At 34.8% G+C, this 16186-nt stretch overlaps 1 protein-coding gene and 1 long non-coding RNA gene across 2 annotated transcripts in view; both read left to right on the top strand.

The window, feature by feature from the left end:
• Nucleotides 1-4048, top strand: part of LOC123528060 (uncharacterized) — a 74871-nt gene extending 70823 nt beyond the window's left edge. Inside the window, exon 12 of the mRNA XM_053522810.1 lies at nt 747-4048. Within this exon, the coding sequence (XP_053378785.1) occupies nt 747-3169 (2423 nt within the window). The 3' untranslated portion in view covers nt 3170-4048. The remainder of the gene's footprint in view (nt 1-746) is intronic.
• Nucleotides 4049-9192: 5144 nt separating this feature from the next.
• On the top strand, nt 9193-14763 carry LOC123528261 (uncharacterized). The gene is made up of 4 exons (XR_008366947.1): nt 9193-10941; nt 11580-11659; nt 12244-12304; nt 12807-14763. It is a non-coding gene; the product is annotated as an uncharacterized LOC123528261 (long non-coding RNA).
• Nucleotides 14764-16186: the final 1423 nt, after the last annotated feature.

The following is a 16186-nucleotide window of genomic DNA, read 5'->3' as shown; positions in this document are numbered from 1 at the left end:
AAACACAAACATTAAGAAAAAATGTCATGTTTGATGTCTGTCGTTTATTTAGGTTCAATGAAATTATATAAACCTAAATACAAGCGTCTCCTTGGCTACGCTGCTGGATTGAAATTTTTTCAGAATTGTAATAAATTTTTCAAAACATTTTTTATTTGTGAACGGGGCCGACAGGCAATGAACTTTGCCTTTTCAATATATTATAGTTGTAACTTGCACCAAGTAATAGTACACTCATATTGTTTTCGTTTTTCATTTGAAAACGGTTCAGAGAAACGCTAGGCGGCCTGGCGGCGGCCTACAGTAACTTAGTCTTATTTACCTTTAACTTACAGATATCCAAGTTTAACTTTAATCCAATCTGTCGCTAGTCATTTTAGGTTTCTCCACCACCAGGCCGCTAACTTTAGACCTCTTGGCAGCCAACTTAAGCAAGTTGTAATTACCTCCGTTTACTTTTAAAGTAAACGTAAATGTGTCCAAGCACATATTAACATTAAACATTGTATATTGTGTTCAAACTTACTAGATCTGGCGCATTAGGTATTGTTTAAATAACCCATTGGGTAATATATATTATGTAGGGCAGATAAAAATAAGAGACGACTTTATTTTGACAAGGATAATAAAAACAAAATCAACAAAAGTTTACTTATGTTTCAATCTTTACACAAACATTATGTGCACTGGCTGTATATGTGTTCTTCCAGAAAATGAAATGATGTTTTTATTTTTTAATATTTCAGAACTGAAGGAAGATTTGATAGCTCTCTACAGGAAAAAGGACAATACCCTACCTCTGTCGCCTTTATTTGAAGAAAACGACACGCCTCTACTTAAGTTTTACGTCATGCCAGACATATACGTCATGCCAGACATAAATTCAATTGAAATTCAAATCGCGCCTGGAGAAGAAGTTAAATCAAAGCTTACGTCATTGCGTGATGTGTTCTACAAGGAAAGTAAACCATGTCATGAAATTTACCTTACTGCGGATGCTGGGTTTGGGAAAACAGCGTTAAGTAAACGGCTCGTTTTGACGTGGTGTCAGGCGAAAAAATGTATTCAAACTGAAGAAAAATACTTTGAAAAGGAAGCTATTAGTGCCATGTCAGAGTTTAAGTTTGTGTTCTTGTTGGCATTACGTGATTGTTCCGAAGAATTCGACATTGATGAAATGATCATAAAACAAATAATTCCACAGCTGAGAAACCCGTCTGTAACTATAAGAGACCTGGAAATTATTCTTTCTAAGGAAAAATGCCTCGTAATACTCGATGGATTAGATGAGTGGAGAGCGCCTGCCTGTCAACGAGGAAAAAGTGACATTCCACACAGGAAAGTTAGGGAATGTACAATCCTCACAACAACCAGACCGTGGAAGCTGGGCGTTAGTAAGATACCTTCAAGTGAAATAGAGCGAAAATTGGAAATTATCGGACTAAGTAAAACGTCTGCTAAAAGTTTAAAGAGGAGTGTGATCTCACTACTGCGTGGTAAAACTGACCTAGAAAAACACATTCAAGACTTTGATCGCGCTATCAGTGATAGAGGCATTTCGAATTTGGAAACTATTCCGCTCTTACTGATGTATCTTTTGTGTTTATGGTGTGATGGAATAGAGTTAGGAACATGTAGAACTGAGTTATACTGTCAAATTGTTGAACTACTCTTAAAACGAACGCTTGAAAAACATCCGGAAATGCAACAGTTGCGCGAACCATCCCAGAGTGATATCCCACAATGCTTCAGTGAACATGAACATTCTAAGAAACATTACATACTTCTGAAGGCTTTAGGACAATTAGCATTTGAAGCGTTATTCAGTGAAACAATGGAGAGCACTCTTGTGTTTAGCCAGTCAATGACAGAACAACACCTAACGCAAGAGTATTTGAAATTAAGTCTTGCCTCGGGACTATTAACACAAAGTACAGAAAAGACATTTACAAAACAAATTTCTAAATATTCGTTCTCGCACAAAACAGTGCAGGAATTTTTTTGTGCACTGTACATTAGCTGTCAAAATGAAAGTGATGTCAAAGAAATCTTTCTGAAGGAATGTAAAAGTTTGCAAAGTATTCTAGACATGTCGACAGTGCTAGTTTTCATCAGCGGAATGAATGCAGAGACCATTTCTTCAATATCTCGTAATTTCATGTCAGTGATCAGTGAAGATACGAGAACGAGCGAATACAGAACTACGACTGATGAGGACTGTAGACCTCTGAAAGACATACAAGACATGTACATTTCTTGTATGAAAGAAAACACGAGTGATAAAGAACTCAAAATTTGCTGCCAAGATTTTTTCTTTAGTGAAGATTGTATAGAAATAAAATACTTTAAGCATCTAGCACGGCTCGCGGTACACAATAAAACAAACATGGCGTCAATAAATATCAACACATACAGTGGTCCTAGTTTACGTGAAATTTTCCATTGTTGTGCATTGCACGAACTGTTCCAGATCAATAAAATATACTACCAGGGTTTCCTAGTACAGCCGCTACTTCCTGTACTGTTTAACAAGTCGCCGAAATGTCTCACTGTTAGTCCGCCTCGTCTATTTGGTTCTTGGAGCAGTGAAATGTGGGAAACATTACAGAATAATTCTCTGTTACAAGCAATTTATATCTGCAGTTTCAAGATGAGCCACGATGTACTGAATGAGTTTCTGAATTATATTATAAACAGAAAAACAATGACGGAGATTATATTGGGGGACTTAGACTGTACCGAGCACTACAGGTCGTGTAGTTACAGTTTAGATTTTAGTCAGCATTCAGATCTAAGGACGTTAGCATTGGACAGGATACCTGAAGTGTCACAATTGAAAGTTAATAGTCAAGTGGAACACGTGAAGTTGGGTTGGATCAATCTAGGTGAAATGTCGCTGCCTTCTGGAATGGGAAATATTAAACATGTTGATTTGTCGCAGGTAAACATGTCTGCTTCAACATTACGTGATCTCGTTAAGGTAGTGGAGAAACTTTCACACAAAGTCACAGTAACAATAGACGTGTGTAAGATAGAACCGGAAACAGAGTTTGAACAGGTTAAACAATATATACGCTCATCTCAGAATCTCCGAGTTACGGCGGGTGATAGCTGGCGGTTTTTGGAGGGGTTTGGGGAGTTTGTGTTTGAAACAAAAGTTGAAAGTTAAGTTACTAAATAAACTCAGACTGATAGTGTCAGTGTATATAAACATTATTCATTCAAAAAATGTTACTATAAATCATTACACGATGACATATGAGACACGTTCTTGCGCTGCCAAGCTCTGGAACTTCTTTCCTCAACATTTTAGAGACGAGTCGAACCTAAATCAGTTCCGGAGCTTGATCAGTGCTTGGAACGGACAGAGTTGCCGCTGTTCTTGTTGTGCCAACAATGCATAACTGTTGCTACTGTATTTATGCCAATGCTTCTTATGTACTGCATGTCGTTTGTTTTGTTTACTGTTAACTTCAATACATAGCTTTCCAATTGCATACTTCAGCATGCCGTTGTTTATTTGCTCTGCTAGCTTATAGTTGTGCTAGATACCAATTATATGCTTATGTATTTTGCAACCGGTAATTGCTTTTGTTCTTTGCTTAGTTTGCATGTTTCTGTTTAAATTGTATATGATTTAGTTTGCATTTTTACAGAAACTATTTAATATATTACCTGGGAGATAGGTGCTAATCAGGTCTCTTTGAATCTGATTCAAGGTGATATTTGATTTTTGAAGACATTTTTTAGCTGGTGCACTCTTGTGTTTATATTAATTTTTTCAGAATTTTACTGATTAGATTTTAATTTATTTTTAGACTTTGGTCAAGATTAGCACAAACCTCTCAGCTTTTACATTGTATAATTTGAAGTCCTGCAGTTGTATTATGTATAATGTGCTTTTATGCTTGATAATTCATGTGCTTTTCTATGTGCTTATTTGTTTGTATTGTAATGTGACTGTTATTTGTTAAGTCGGCTAATAGCTATTCATAGCTAATGTTATTATTGTTACAACCCGACTATAAATAAAAATTTGTATCTTGTATCTTGTATGTGTAACATGTATATACACGTGCGCATAATTAGGAATAGTGACAGTCGCGAGTGATAAAATAAACATGGATGGATTCTTGGAGGAAAAAATGGACGTTAAATTCTTATAACATGGATTTATACACAAGTAAGTCATTTTATTTGCTTTTATTTATTATATTCTAAATTTGATTTAATATTTTACCCAGTTTTATAGAATTGAGCCTCGTCATGTTAAAAAGGGCCATCTTTGTGAAAAATGTTTCATTAATTTGAAAGTTAATTAATCAATAAATTGAGCCCTGTCCCAAAATTGACCACAATTACTCTCAATTCCTGTATAGGTTAATGAGAGAATGACAAAATGTTTATGGTCCCTGAAGGTAGGGGTGGCCCGGGTGGGAGGGCATATAGTCCCCAACTCGTCTGTATGTCCGTCCGTCTGTCTGTCTGTCCGTCTGTTATGCTTGTAGAAAGTTTTGTACATAAGCTTGAATCTCAGTAACCACCAATGGGAATGTATTGAAACTTTACACAATTGTTGACTGTCATAATCTGACTTGCACTGATCAGGTTCCATAACTCTATTTGCATTTTTACAGAATTATGCCCCTTTTTTCGACTTAGAATTTTTTGGTTAAAGTTTTGTATGTAAGCCGGAATCTCAGTGCCTGCTGATGGGAATGCTTTGAAACTTCATACACATGTGTACTGTCATGATCTGACATGCAATGGACAGATTTCATAACTCTATTTTGCATTTTTACAAAATTATGCCCCTTTTTCTACTTAGAAATTTTTAGTTAAAGTTTTGCATGCAGATTGAATTTTGGTTATTAACCTACTAATTAATGTGAATGTTTTGAAACTTCACACATTTGGTACTGTCAATGATCTGACATGCAGTGTACAGAATCCATTACTCTATTTTGCACTTTTACAGAATTTATGCCCCTTTTTTGACTTAGAAATTTTTGGTTAAAGTTTTGCATGTAAGCCGGAATCTCAGTACCTACTGATGGGAATGCTTTGAAACTTCACACACTTGTGTACTGTCAATGATCTGACAAGCAGTGTACAGAATCCATTACTCTATTTTGCATTTTTACAGAATTATGCCCCTTTTTTTTTTACTTATAAATTTTTGGTTAAAGTTTTGCATGTAAGTAGGAATCCCAGTACCTACTGATTGGAATCCACAGACTTTGTCCGGAGCATATCTTCTTCATGCATGGAGGGATTTTGATGAAATTTGGCACAGTTGTTCACCATAATGAGACGGAGTGTCGTGCGTAAGAACCAGGTCCCTAGGTCTATGGTCAAGGTCACACTTTGAGGTCAAAAGTCAAATTCAAGAATGACTTTGTCCGGAGAATTATCTTATTCATGCATGGAGGGATTTTGATGAAACTTGGCACAATTATTCACCATCATGAGACGGAGTGTCATGCGCAAGAACCAGGTCCCTAGGTCAAAGGTCAAGGTCACACTTAGAGATCAAAGGTCAAATTCAAGAATGACTTTGTCCGGAGCATATCTTCTTCATGCATGGAGGGATTTTGATGAAACTTGGCACAGTTGTTCACCATCATGAGACGGAGTGTCATGCGCAAGAACCAGGTCCCTAGGTCTAAGATCAAGGTCACACTTAGATATCAAATGTCAAATTCAAGAATGACTTTGTCCGGAGCATATCTTCTTCATGCATGGAGGGATTTTGATGTAACTTGGCACAATTGTTCACCATCATAAGACGGAGTGTCTTGCGCAAGAACCAGGTCCCTAGGTCTAAGGTCAAGCTCACACTTAGAGGCCAAAGATCAGATACAAGAATGACTTTGTCCGAAGCATTTCTTCTTCATGCATGGAGGGATTTTGATGTAACTTGGCACAATTGTACACCATCATGAGACAAAGTGTCATGCGCAGGTCCCTTCTTTAGAATTACTTCCCTTTGTTGTTACTTTAAATACCTTATATTGCAACTTTTTCATTACTAGTCATAGGGAAAAATCGAGACCACTTTTCTGTAGTACAACATGCATATTACATCCAATGTTGAGGTGTATTTTGACCTATCTTTACAGTGTAAGGATTTTTGTGTGGACTTACAAATTTTTATTTATGTATTTTTTTTAGCTCACCTGTCATGAAGTGACAAGGTGAGCTATTGTGACCGCTTGATGTCCGTCGTCCGTCGTGCGTAGTGCGTCGTCAGTCGTCCGTCAACATCTTCTAAAAAAATCTTCTTCTTGAAAACCACTGGGCAGAAATACACCAAACTTCACATGAATAATCCTTAGGTGGCCCCCTTTCAAAATTATTCAAAGAATAGAATTCCATGGTGAACTCTGGTTGCCATGGCAACCGAAAGAAAAAACTTTTAAAATCTTCTTCTCAAAAACCAGAAGACCTAGAGCTTAAATATTTGGTGTGAAGCATTGCCTAGTGGACCTCTACCAAGTTTTTTCAAATCATGACCCCGAGGTCAAAATTGACCCCGCCCCAAGGTTCACTTGATTTTACATAGGAAAATCTTAAAAAATCTTCTTCCCAAAAACCAGAAGCCCTAGAGCTTAGATATTTGACTTGTAGCATTGCCTAGTGGACCTCTACTGAAGTTGTACAAATCATGACCCCGGGGTCAAAATTGACCCCGCCCCAGGGGTCACTTGATTTTACATAGATTTCTATAGGAAAATCTTCCAAATTTTAAAAAAAATAAACCAAAAGGCCTAGAGCTTAGATATTTGACATGTAGCATTGCAAGGTGGACCTCTACAAAATTGTACAGATCATGACCCCGGGGTCAAAATTGACCCTGCCCCAGGGATCACTTGATTTTACATAGGAAAATCTTCCAAAAATTTCTAAAAATAAACCAGAAGGCCTAGAGCTTAGATATTTAATATGTAGCATTGCCTAGTGGACTTCTACAAAATTTGTTCAAATCATGACCCCCGGGGTCAAAATTGACCCCGCCCCAGGAGTCACTTAATTTTACATAGGAAAATCTTCCAAAAATTTCTAAAAAATAAACGAGAAGGCCTAGATCTTAGATATTTGACATGTAGCATTGCCTAGTAGACTTCTACAAACTTTGTTCAAATCATGACCCCCGGAGTCAAAATGACCCTGCCCCATGGGGTTACTTGATTGTACATAGAAAAATATTCAAAATGTTCTAAAAACAAACCAGAAGGCCTAGAGGCTGAGATATTTGACATGTAGCATTGCCTAGTGGACCTCTACAAAATTTATTCAAATCTTGACCCCCCAGGGTCAAATTGACCCAGCCCCAGGGGTTACTTGATTGTACATAGGGAAATCTTCATAAATTTTTTAAAAAATAAACCAGAAGGCCTAGATCTTAGCTATTTGACGTGTAGCATTGCCTAGTAGACTTCTACAAACTTTGTTCAAATCATGACCCCCGGGGTCAAATTGACCCAGCCCCAGGGGTTACTTGATTGTACATAGGGAAATCTTCATAAATTTGCTAAAAATAAACTAGAAGGTCTAGGTCTTAGATATTTGATATGTAACATTGCCTAGTAGACTTCTACAAACTTTGTTCAAATCATGACCCCCGGGGTAAAATTGGCTCCGCCCCAGGGGTTACTTGATTGTACATCGGAAAATCTTCCAATAAAATTCTAAAAATCATCAGTTTGACATTTGAAACATGTAGCTCATATTACTCAGGTGAGCGATCCAGGGTCATCATGACCCTCTTGTTTAAGATTAACTTCCCTTAGTTGTTACTATAAATAACCTATACTGTAATTTTTTATAATTGACCGTAGGAAAAAACCAAGATCACTTTTCTGTGGTACAACATAGATGTTTCTTTCAAATTTTAGGTGTAATATTAAGGTATCTCTACTTGGTAAGGAGTTTTTTGTGGACATAGAAAAACAAAAGAATTACAATAATTACTAAACAACCACAAAGTTAAGATTCCATTTGCAAACACAGCTGCTATTTGCTAATTTGCTGCGACGGGCGTATATTGTGACATTCTTGCACTCTTGTTCAACTTAGATTTAAATGGTTAATGTAAGCTGGAATCTCAGTACGCACTGATGGGCATGGTTTTGAAACTTCACACACTTGTACATTGTCTGATGATCTGATATGCAGTGCGCAGATCCATAACTCTGATTTACATTCTTAAAAATTATACCCCTGAGTTTTTACTAATTCAACAGAGCTCATTTCTATTTCTATACGCATGTCTGAGTATGGGTTTACCCCCTTGGCGGACGGGCGGGCGGCCTGGTTTAATCCACAAACTTTGTCTTGAGCATTTCTTTCAGTGCATGGAAGGATTTTTATGTAATAGGCACAATTGTTCACCATCATGAGAGAGAGTGTCCTGTGTAAGAACCAGGTACCTCGGTCTTAGGTCAGTGTCACACTTAGAGGCCAAAGTTCAGATACAAATTAGAATGAGCATGTCTTCTTCACGCATGGAGGGATTTTGATGTATTAAACATAGGACACTCATATGAGCAGATCTTTAACAAAAAAAATCTTCTAACAGGATTTTGACGGGATTATTTTGCGACTATGGAACGCTTGGTGGACTTTTGTGTTAATTCAGTATAGCTAATTTCAAACATTCTTTAGTAATAAATCTCTCTGACAGTTCTTGTCAAATAAGTTCTTGCATTGGTACAGCTAAAATCTGAATCAAACATATTTCTCTTTGCTTCAGAATGGGTCATTTTATTGAACGGTGATGTCTGTTGAACTGGAAACTGAAATATTGTTTAATTATTTAGACCTATCATTTTATTCTATATCTTAAAATAATATTTTTGTATCCCTTATGTCTTCAACAATGGATTGAAATACACGGGCTTTGCCATGGTTTAAACATGTATTGTGACGGGAAAGATGATAGAAAATAATACATACAGCATGTGATGTAAATGTCACTGTCTTTGAACGCGGTGTTCATTTTGGTTAGAAAACGCCATTTGTTTTTCCATATATGAGCCGCGCCATGAGAAAAAAAAAATCAATATAGTGGCTTTGCGACCAGCATGGATCCAGACCAGCCTGCGCAGTCGCGCAGTCTGGTCAGGATCCATGCTGGTCGCTAACTGTTTCTCTAATTGCAATATGCTTTGAAAGCGAACAGCATAATTTTATTTTATTTAGTATAATCTGAGACTGCTTTAAATTGTTTTAGTTAATGCACATCTGTATCATTATTTAAACGTCTCTGAGACTAGTATTTTCTGCACATTTAATTAACTAATGAATACATAATCGTATTTCTTCACCAGTTTACCAGTCTACTAGTTTAAGTACATAGTTGTAGTTATAATGTATCAACTTGATGTTCGTCTAGCACATCTCGGTAACTCGTCTAGGTCGACAAAAGTGTTGTTCGTTTCCATGAATATAGTTCCTGTAGCTGGTTCCCGTGGTTCATCTGAGCATCTCCCAATATTGTTCGACCTTTGGTGTCTGTGTAGAGTTAAAATGGTTAAATATTCGCATTAAGAGAAGCATTCAAATAATCGTAAATTTCAATGTATATGATTTTCAATTTCTTTTTCAGGTTAAGTCTCCCTTTATACTTAAGAGAAAAGATTGCTGGTAATACTTCAAGATCAAAGATGAACTTCCGGTTGCTAGGCTAAACATGCAGAACCAAAAATACGTGAGCTTCCCTGTTTCCAGCAGATGACCAAAAAAAAATCACCGCTAAAACTTCACGAGCATAGATGTACTTCCGGTGTCTAGGCTGCACACACCATAACATACTTGGCATGACCGCTTGTTTTTGGCAATTGAACAGGACTGTAATCCTATTATATCCAAATATTTGTGAGAAAAACTGCATTGAATAATCAATTTTCATTACCAGATACAAATCATACTGTTTTACTTAAATTTATCGGTATAAAAATGTCTGACATTCACTTGTATAAGCATATCACTTTTGAACCCATTTTTCTACTAAGAAATGTTAATATTATTAAGACCAATTCTCTGTAAGAACCAAAAAAAGTTGGAAACTCATAGTCACAGATTTCCTTTAAACCGATTTTTTCTTGAAGAGGGTGCAAAATTAAGAAAATCCTGTTTTTCATTTTTCAATATATGTCCCGGTTACCATGGAAACGAGGATGCAAATCCCCAACTTGCTGAATTTTCAAAAAAGTAGGGGTGCTTGCCTATTTTGTTATCTGGAAAATACTATAAAGTGTCCTTTATTTTCGTACTTGCAAATTTTAAAGGCAAATGAACAAGGTTTCATACCAAACTAATATTTCCAAATATTTATTTGATTCTTGTATGATCTAGACTTTTATCTGCAAGAAAAAATATATTTATGAAGCAAAACATATGTTTATATTGTGCTCTACATCTTGAAAAGTGCACAGGTCTCAGCAGAAAAGTATATTTGTTTGTATAAAGGGAAGATGATATTTCAAAAAGAAACATAAATCGTAGTGGGTCATTCAGACACATTCTTGTAGATTTAGGCCAAAGTTTATGATTTGAGGCATTTTTCCTATTTTTATTACCTCCCATTGATGCTCTTCATTTAGGAAATCACCAAAGGCTTATCTAAGTTTACTTCCTGGATTATGCTGAATTCAGATTTCTACTCGGATTTTGCAAATTTTTAGTATATAGATACAATGACAGTCAGAGATTTTATGCTAAATGGGCATGTGATGCTTGGATGTGTCCCTTCAAACCAAGTCCACGTTTAAAATTTGCTGAATAGCGACACTGTCTGGGAAAAATACTCTGGCAGAAAAGAGTCTAAACTGTGGATAGACATCAGAGTCTGACATCTGTCTGTTTATTTCCATAAGTGAAGTTTGTATCAACTGACTGAAGGATCAGTGTTAAAGGATAACACTACAATGAAAACAGGTGAGTCTCATAATATTTTATGTTTTAATATGACATGTAAAAATTTCAAGCTATGCAAGATATACAGTATATGTGCTCACTTCCTTCAACAGATTCAAAGACCATACAGAGCTTATTTTCTTAAATATTGGACAGACATTTCTTATTATTTTACCAAGATAAAAACTTACAGGCATTTTCCCATCATTTTGGGAATACCATGCACCAACACCAGTGGAACTGGGAAAATGCTCTCAGAAATTGTCTAATGTGGAAATTTCCAAATTACCAAAATCTATGTAGATATTTTTTGTGTAAAATATTAATGGATTACATTTCAGTAATTGAGCAACATTATAAATGTTGTTGTAATAACCTAAATATAGATATATACAAATTTTCAAAACCATTTTAAAACATCAAACACCCATATAAGGTAACACATTTGAGAATTTCATATTCAGACTTGGGAAGAAACATACTGTTTTCTTTGGGATTACCTCCTTTTATTGGAGATAGATTTATAATGGAAAAAGCCCTGATTTTAGTTGTAAATGTCCATTAGCATGCTTTTTATGTTATTGGTAAAAAGCAGATAAAGACATATTTTCATTTCAAAATGTATATATTTTTGTAAATTTATTTGTTTTGTTTTTCAGCTGTGAGTTGTTTCTTTTGAAAATGACTGCTTGATGATAAAGTTTCAAACAACTATGGAGTGAGTGGATGTTCTAGAGAGGTAATCATAATTTAGTCATTTGCAACATTGTATGTGTTTGCCAAAGTACCTGTAGAAATATAGACTTACTGAAGTAAAAACTCACTGAGTGCTGAAAAATGAAAACATTTAATTGCATCCATTGCTACACATAAGTCAACATGTTTTAATCTGCACATGCCTGTTTTACTGCTTTACAAGTACATATTGAATGTAAAATGGTTTGTGTCAAAGTTAATATGTTTTTTTTTATATATATTTACACATCAGAGGCCTACATGTATTTAAATAAAGAATAAAGTCCTCCACATGCCCATGTTCATACAAGTATGAAATCTTGACCTCTCAATCTATGATGTATAAGAATAGCTAGTAGGACTTCATATAACTTAAATTGACATACATTTGTATTGTGACTATAAATACTGATAAGTTTTTGAAATTTTACAATATACCCTTTTTAAGAAAAGGACCCTCTGCACATGTATGAGAAACAGATTTTACTTTTAAAGTGGTCCATATAATGTTGAAAAGGATGAAATCCTGTATCTGTCAAAATGTAACAACAGTAACAACCATTTTAGTTTGATTTGTGTTTATTCCAGACTAATTCTTTAAAGAATGAATGATCATCATCATCCTTATATTGGAATAAAAGGAAGAAAGGTATCTACATTTTATTTATAGTTTGTCTTAGTGTCTGATCAGGTCTGATTTCAGATCTTTATAAATGCTTGATTGAATGTTATTTTTTGACAGAATATGTATGATCTTTGTTTAGAATTTCATGTATCTTAAATTTAATCAAAGTGTAGCAAAGCCAAAAGTATTTAATGTATTTCATACAATTGTTCCTTTTAAAATCATTTCAAGGAGGGGGAGGTCTATGTGATAAATTATTTTCATTAAAAGAATAAAGGAAAGATGTATATATTATACATTTACTTATACAAAATTTATTAAATGATTGAAGTAGTGTATGTAATTTTTATTCATTTACAAATTTGTGAAAGGAAACCCTCCAGCTGGCTTGTAGAAGATCAGAAGTTCTACCCAGTAACATGATGTCACAAATATTTTAACTGGAGAGCCAAACCCCATCCCACCACCACCCATATTCAAATAAAAGACATTCAGATTGTTATTCTCTGACATGTCTTTTTTTCAGTGACAGCTACAGTCATAGTAAAAGTAAATTCAGTCAGAAGACCTCTGATATCACCTGAAGAGCCAGCCTTCTCAAGATTCTGTATCAAATAAAAATAACAAGGACTGCTAAAAAGACTTTTTTATAACTTGCAAATGTGCAGTCTGTGACATAACTGTCTGATCCAGGTAGTTTAGTGTTGACAAGATGACATTTCATCTCTATAGTAGAGGACACAAGTTTGAAATGCAGTATGTCATTGTGAAGGCAAAATGTTTATGAAAATAGTGTGTGTGTTTTCCAAATAGAGAGGCTGAAAGTGGGGAATCATCAATTAGTGTTTTTGGAATAAGTTATGGACATCTGAATAATGAAGATCTGTCCCTTTTTTGGATTGCTACAGACCAAAATAATGATTGGTGCCTTTGACATAAATAGAAGAACTCAATCTGGACACCCTGAAGATGGAATTATGTTGTTTGCATTAATGTTTCTTTTTCAGATTTATGGAAAAAATTAGAATGTCATTTCTTAAAAATGTTGATAGTTGTTTAACCAAAGGCCCTGTAATTGAAAAATATCTTTATTCTTGACTTTATATTAAAATTAAAAAATATCTGATACTGTTTGATTACTTTTGCATGTATAACATTAAATTTGTTATATTTAAATTTGATAAAATTTAATGTATTTTGAAAAAGATGCACTTGGACATATCTAAATGGAATAAACACATGACAGTCTTTGAATATCTGTAAAAAAAGCACATGTTTTGCAGTTCTCATCAGATTTGGTTACCAATTTACAGCATAATTATACATGAAGGCTTATTACTCAAACAAATGCAGATCTAATTGTATTTTCTACCATAGATAATTTTATTTCATATAGATTTTTTAAATCTTTAAAAAATACTGAGAAAATATAGCAAAACAATGGTTAAATTAGTATACTTGATTTTGTGAGACTGTTGAAAGATTACAATTCTTTTTCCCTCTTAAGCCTGTATCATAAAATCATATTTTCTGATGAAATTTATTTTTAGCTCATCTGATTTTTTGAAAAAAAATGATGAGTTATTGTCATCACTTGAGCGGTTGTCGGCGTCGGCGTCGGCGTCTGCGTCGGCGTTGCCTGGTTAAGTTTTATGTTTAGGTCAGCTTTTCTCCTAAACTATCAAAGCTATTGCTTTGAAACTCGGAATACTTGTTCACCATCATAAGCTGACCCTGTTTAGCAAGAAACATAACTCCATCTTGCTTTTTGCAAGATTTATGGCCCCTTTTGTACTTAGAAAATATCAGATTTCTTGGTTAAGTTTTATGTTTAGGTCAACTTTTCTCCTAAACTATCAAAGCTATTGCTTTGAAACTTGGAATACTTGTTCACCATCATAAGCAGACCCTGTACATCAAGAAACATAACTCCATCTTGCTTTTTGCAAGATTTATGGCCCCTTTTGTACTTAGAAAATATCAGATTTCTTGGTTAAGTTTTATGTTTAGGTCAACTTTTCTCATAAACTATCAAAGCTATTGCATTAAAACTTGCAACAGTTTTTCACCATCATAAGTGGACACTGAACATCAAGAAACATAACTCTATCCTGCTTTTTGCAAGAATGATGGCCCTTTTTAGACTTAGAAAATCATGGGTAGGACAATATTTCTATTACACAAAAAAAATCAGATGAGCGTCAGCACCCGCAAAGGCGGTGCTCTTGTTTAAGAATGTTGCAGCGCAGATTTTAATGAAAATTAATACATTTGTAAAGTTACCTATATTGTGTTAGGTAATAACTTAAGCCCATATATACTAATTGGCCAATGATTAAAGAGAACATCTGAGTTTCTAGCTGACTTTCTGACTATTTTAAGACTCTCATTCATGTAACAACATCTATTAATCTTCAGAAATCCAGTAAAATTGTCATCTGTAAAACAGGTTTCATTCTAAGATATACAAGGCATATAACATCCTTTTTACCAGCATGTATTACTTTATAAATAAAGTAGATTTAGTTGTGTATTTTGATAAATTTTGGAAAAGCATTAGGGACATGTCTGCAACTGCAGTTTGTATTAACTGAGTATTTTACTGGCACTGGAATGTGCATGATTCAGGGATTTTCTGAATAAACTTAGTAAAGTTTTAAATCTACATTATCTGTAGCTATCCGTGAAAAGTCTGGCCATTATCTTGATAGTTTGAAAGAATTAAATACATTTGAGCCGCGCCATGGGAAAACCAACATAGTGGCTTTGTGACCAGCATAGATCCAGAGCAGCCCGCGCAGTCTGGTCAGGATCCATCCTGTTCGCTTTCAAAGCATATTGGAATTAGAGAAACTGTTAGTGAACAGCATGGATCCTGACCAGACTGCACTGATGCACAGGCTGGTATGGATCCATTCTGGTCGCAAACGCACTATGTTGGTTTTCTCATTGCGCAGCTCATTTAAAGTTGTATCTAGCAAAATATTGACTAAACTGTTCTGTAGATAATTTGATTTAATTTGATTGTTAAAGGAAGAATGTGCATCATGATTGTTATTACATAAACATACTGTATTATTTTTAAATATGATATTTTTCAGTCTTGGATTACACTGTTATTTGTTTATAATTTTGAATTGTATTTAAAATGTATATATTAAATCAAATGGCGAAGTAGACATGATTTTGCTTTTACTACTATTTGTTTCCATGGCAACAAAATGATTTCCAAGGTGATAAAGGACACAGTCTTTACACAAAACAACATAGATATTTTTATGCGAATCTTCCCTTAATTCCTCAATTTCTCCCTAAATTCTGTGGAGGGGAGAAGTCACTTATCCTAAAATTTTGACCTAGGATGATCCCTGTTTTTTAATGCAAAATGAATGTTGTAACCATGGCAACTTGAAAACCAAATTGGACAGTCATGATTAGTAACCATACAATACCGTAAAGACCAGTATTAGTTGGTTATGAGTATTTCCAACTGCTTTGAAACTCAAAATTAGTTTACCCAAAAGAAAGAAAAGTGCATACAAGGTTGTTGAGAACTGACCTTTTGACAATGCTTTAAGCTTCATAGATCATTATTATGGTTGTATCCTTCTTAATTCTGCCCAGAATGTGCTTCAGGTGCGTTAGATGCATTGACAGTTTGCAGATGAACTTTTCTTGTTTCATAGCATACAAAATTGATACAGAAAGTGCTTTAAAAAGGTCTGAATAATAATTTTCTTGTACGTTGCCATGGTAACGGAACATTCTCCTTAATTTCTAGACAAAGTGTTGGACAGTATAACTTTGTAAAATGATTTTACATGAAATACTTATGTTTTGCTACAATTCTGTATCTGGCAATGTAATATTATTTCAGGTTATTCTGTAATTTAGGCATAAATGAGT

This window comes from Mercenaria mercenaria, chromosome 14 (assembly GCF_021730395.1).
Source record: "Mercenaria mercenaria strain notata chromosome 14, MADL_Memer_1, whole genome shotgun sequence".
Taxonomy (NCBI): Eukaryota; Metazoa; Mollusca; class Bivalvia; order Venerida; family Veneridae; genus Mercenaria; species Mercenaria mercenaria.
The sequence above is the reverse complement of the archived record's forward strand: the minus strand, read 5'-3'. Positions and strand labels throughout refer to the sequence as shown.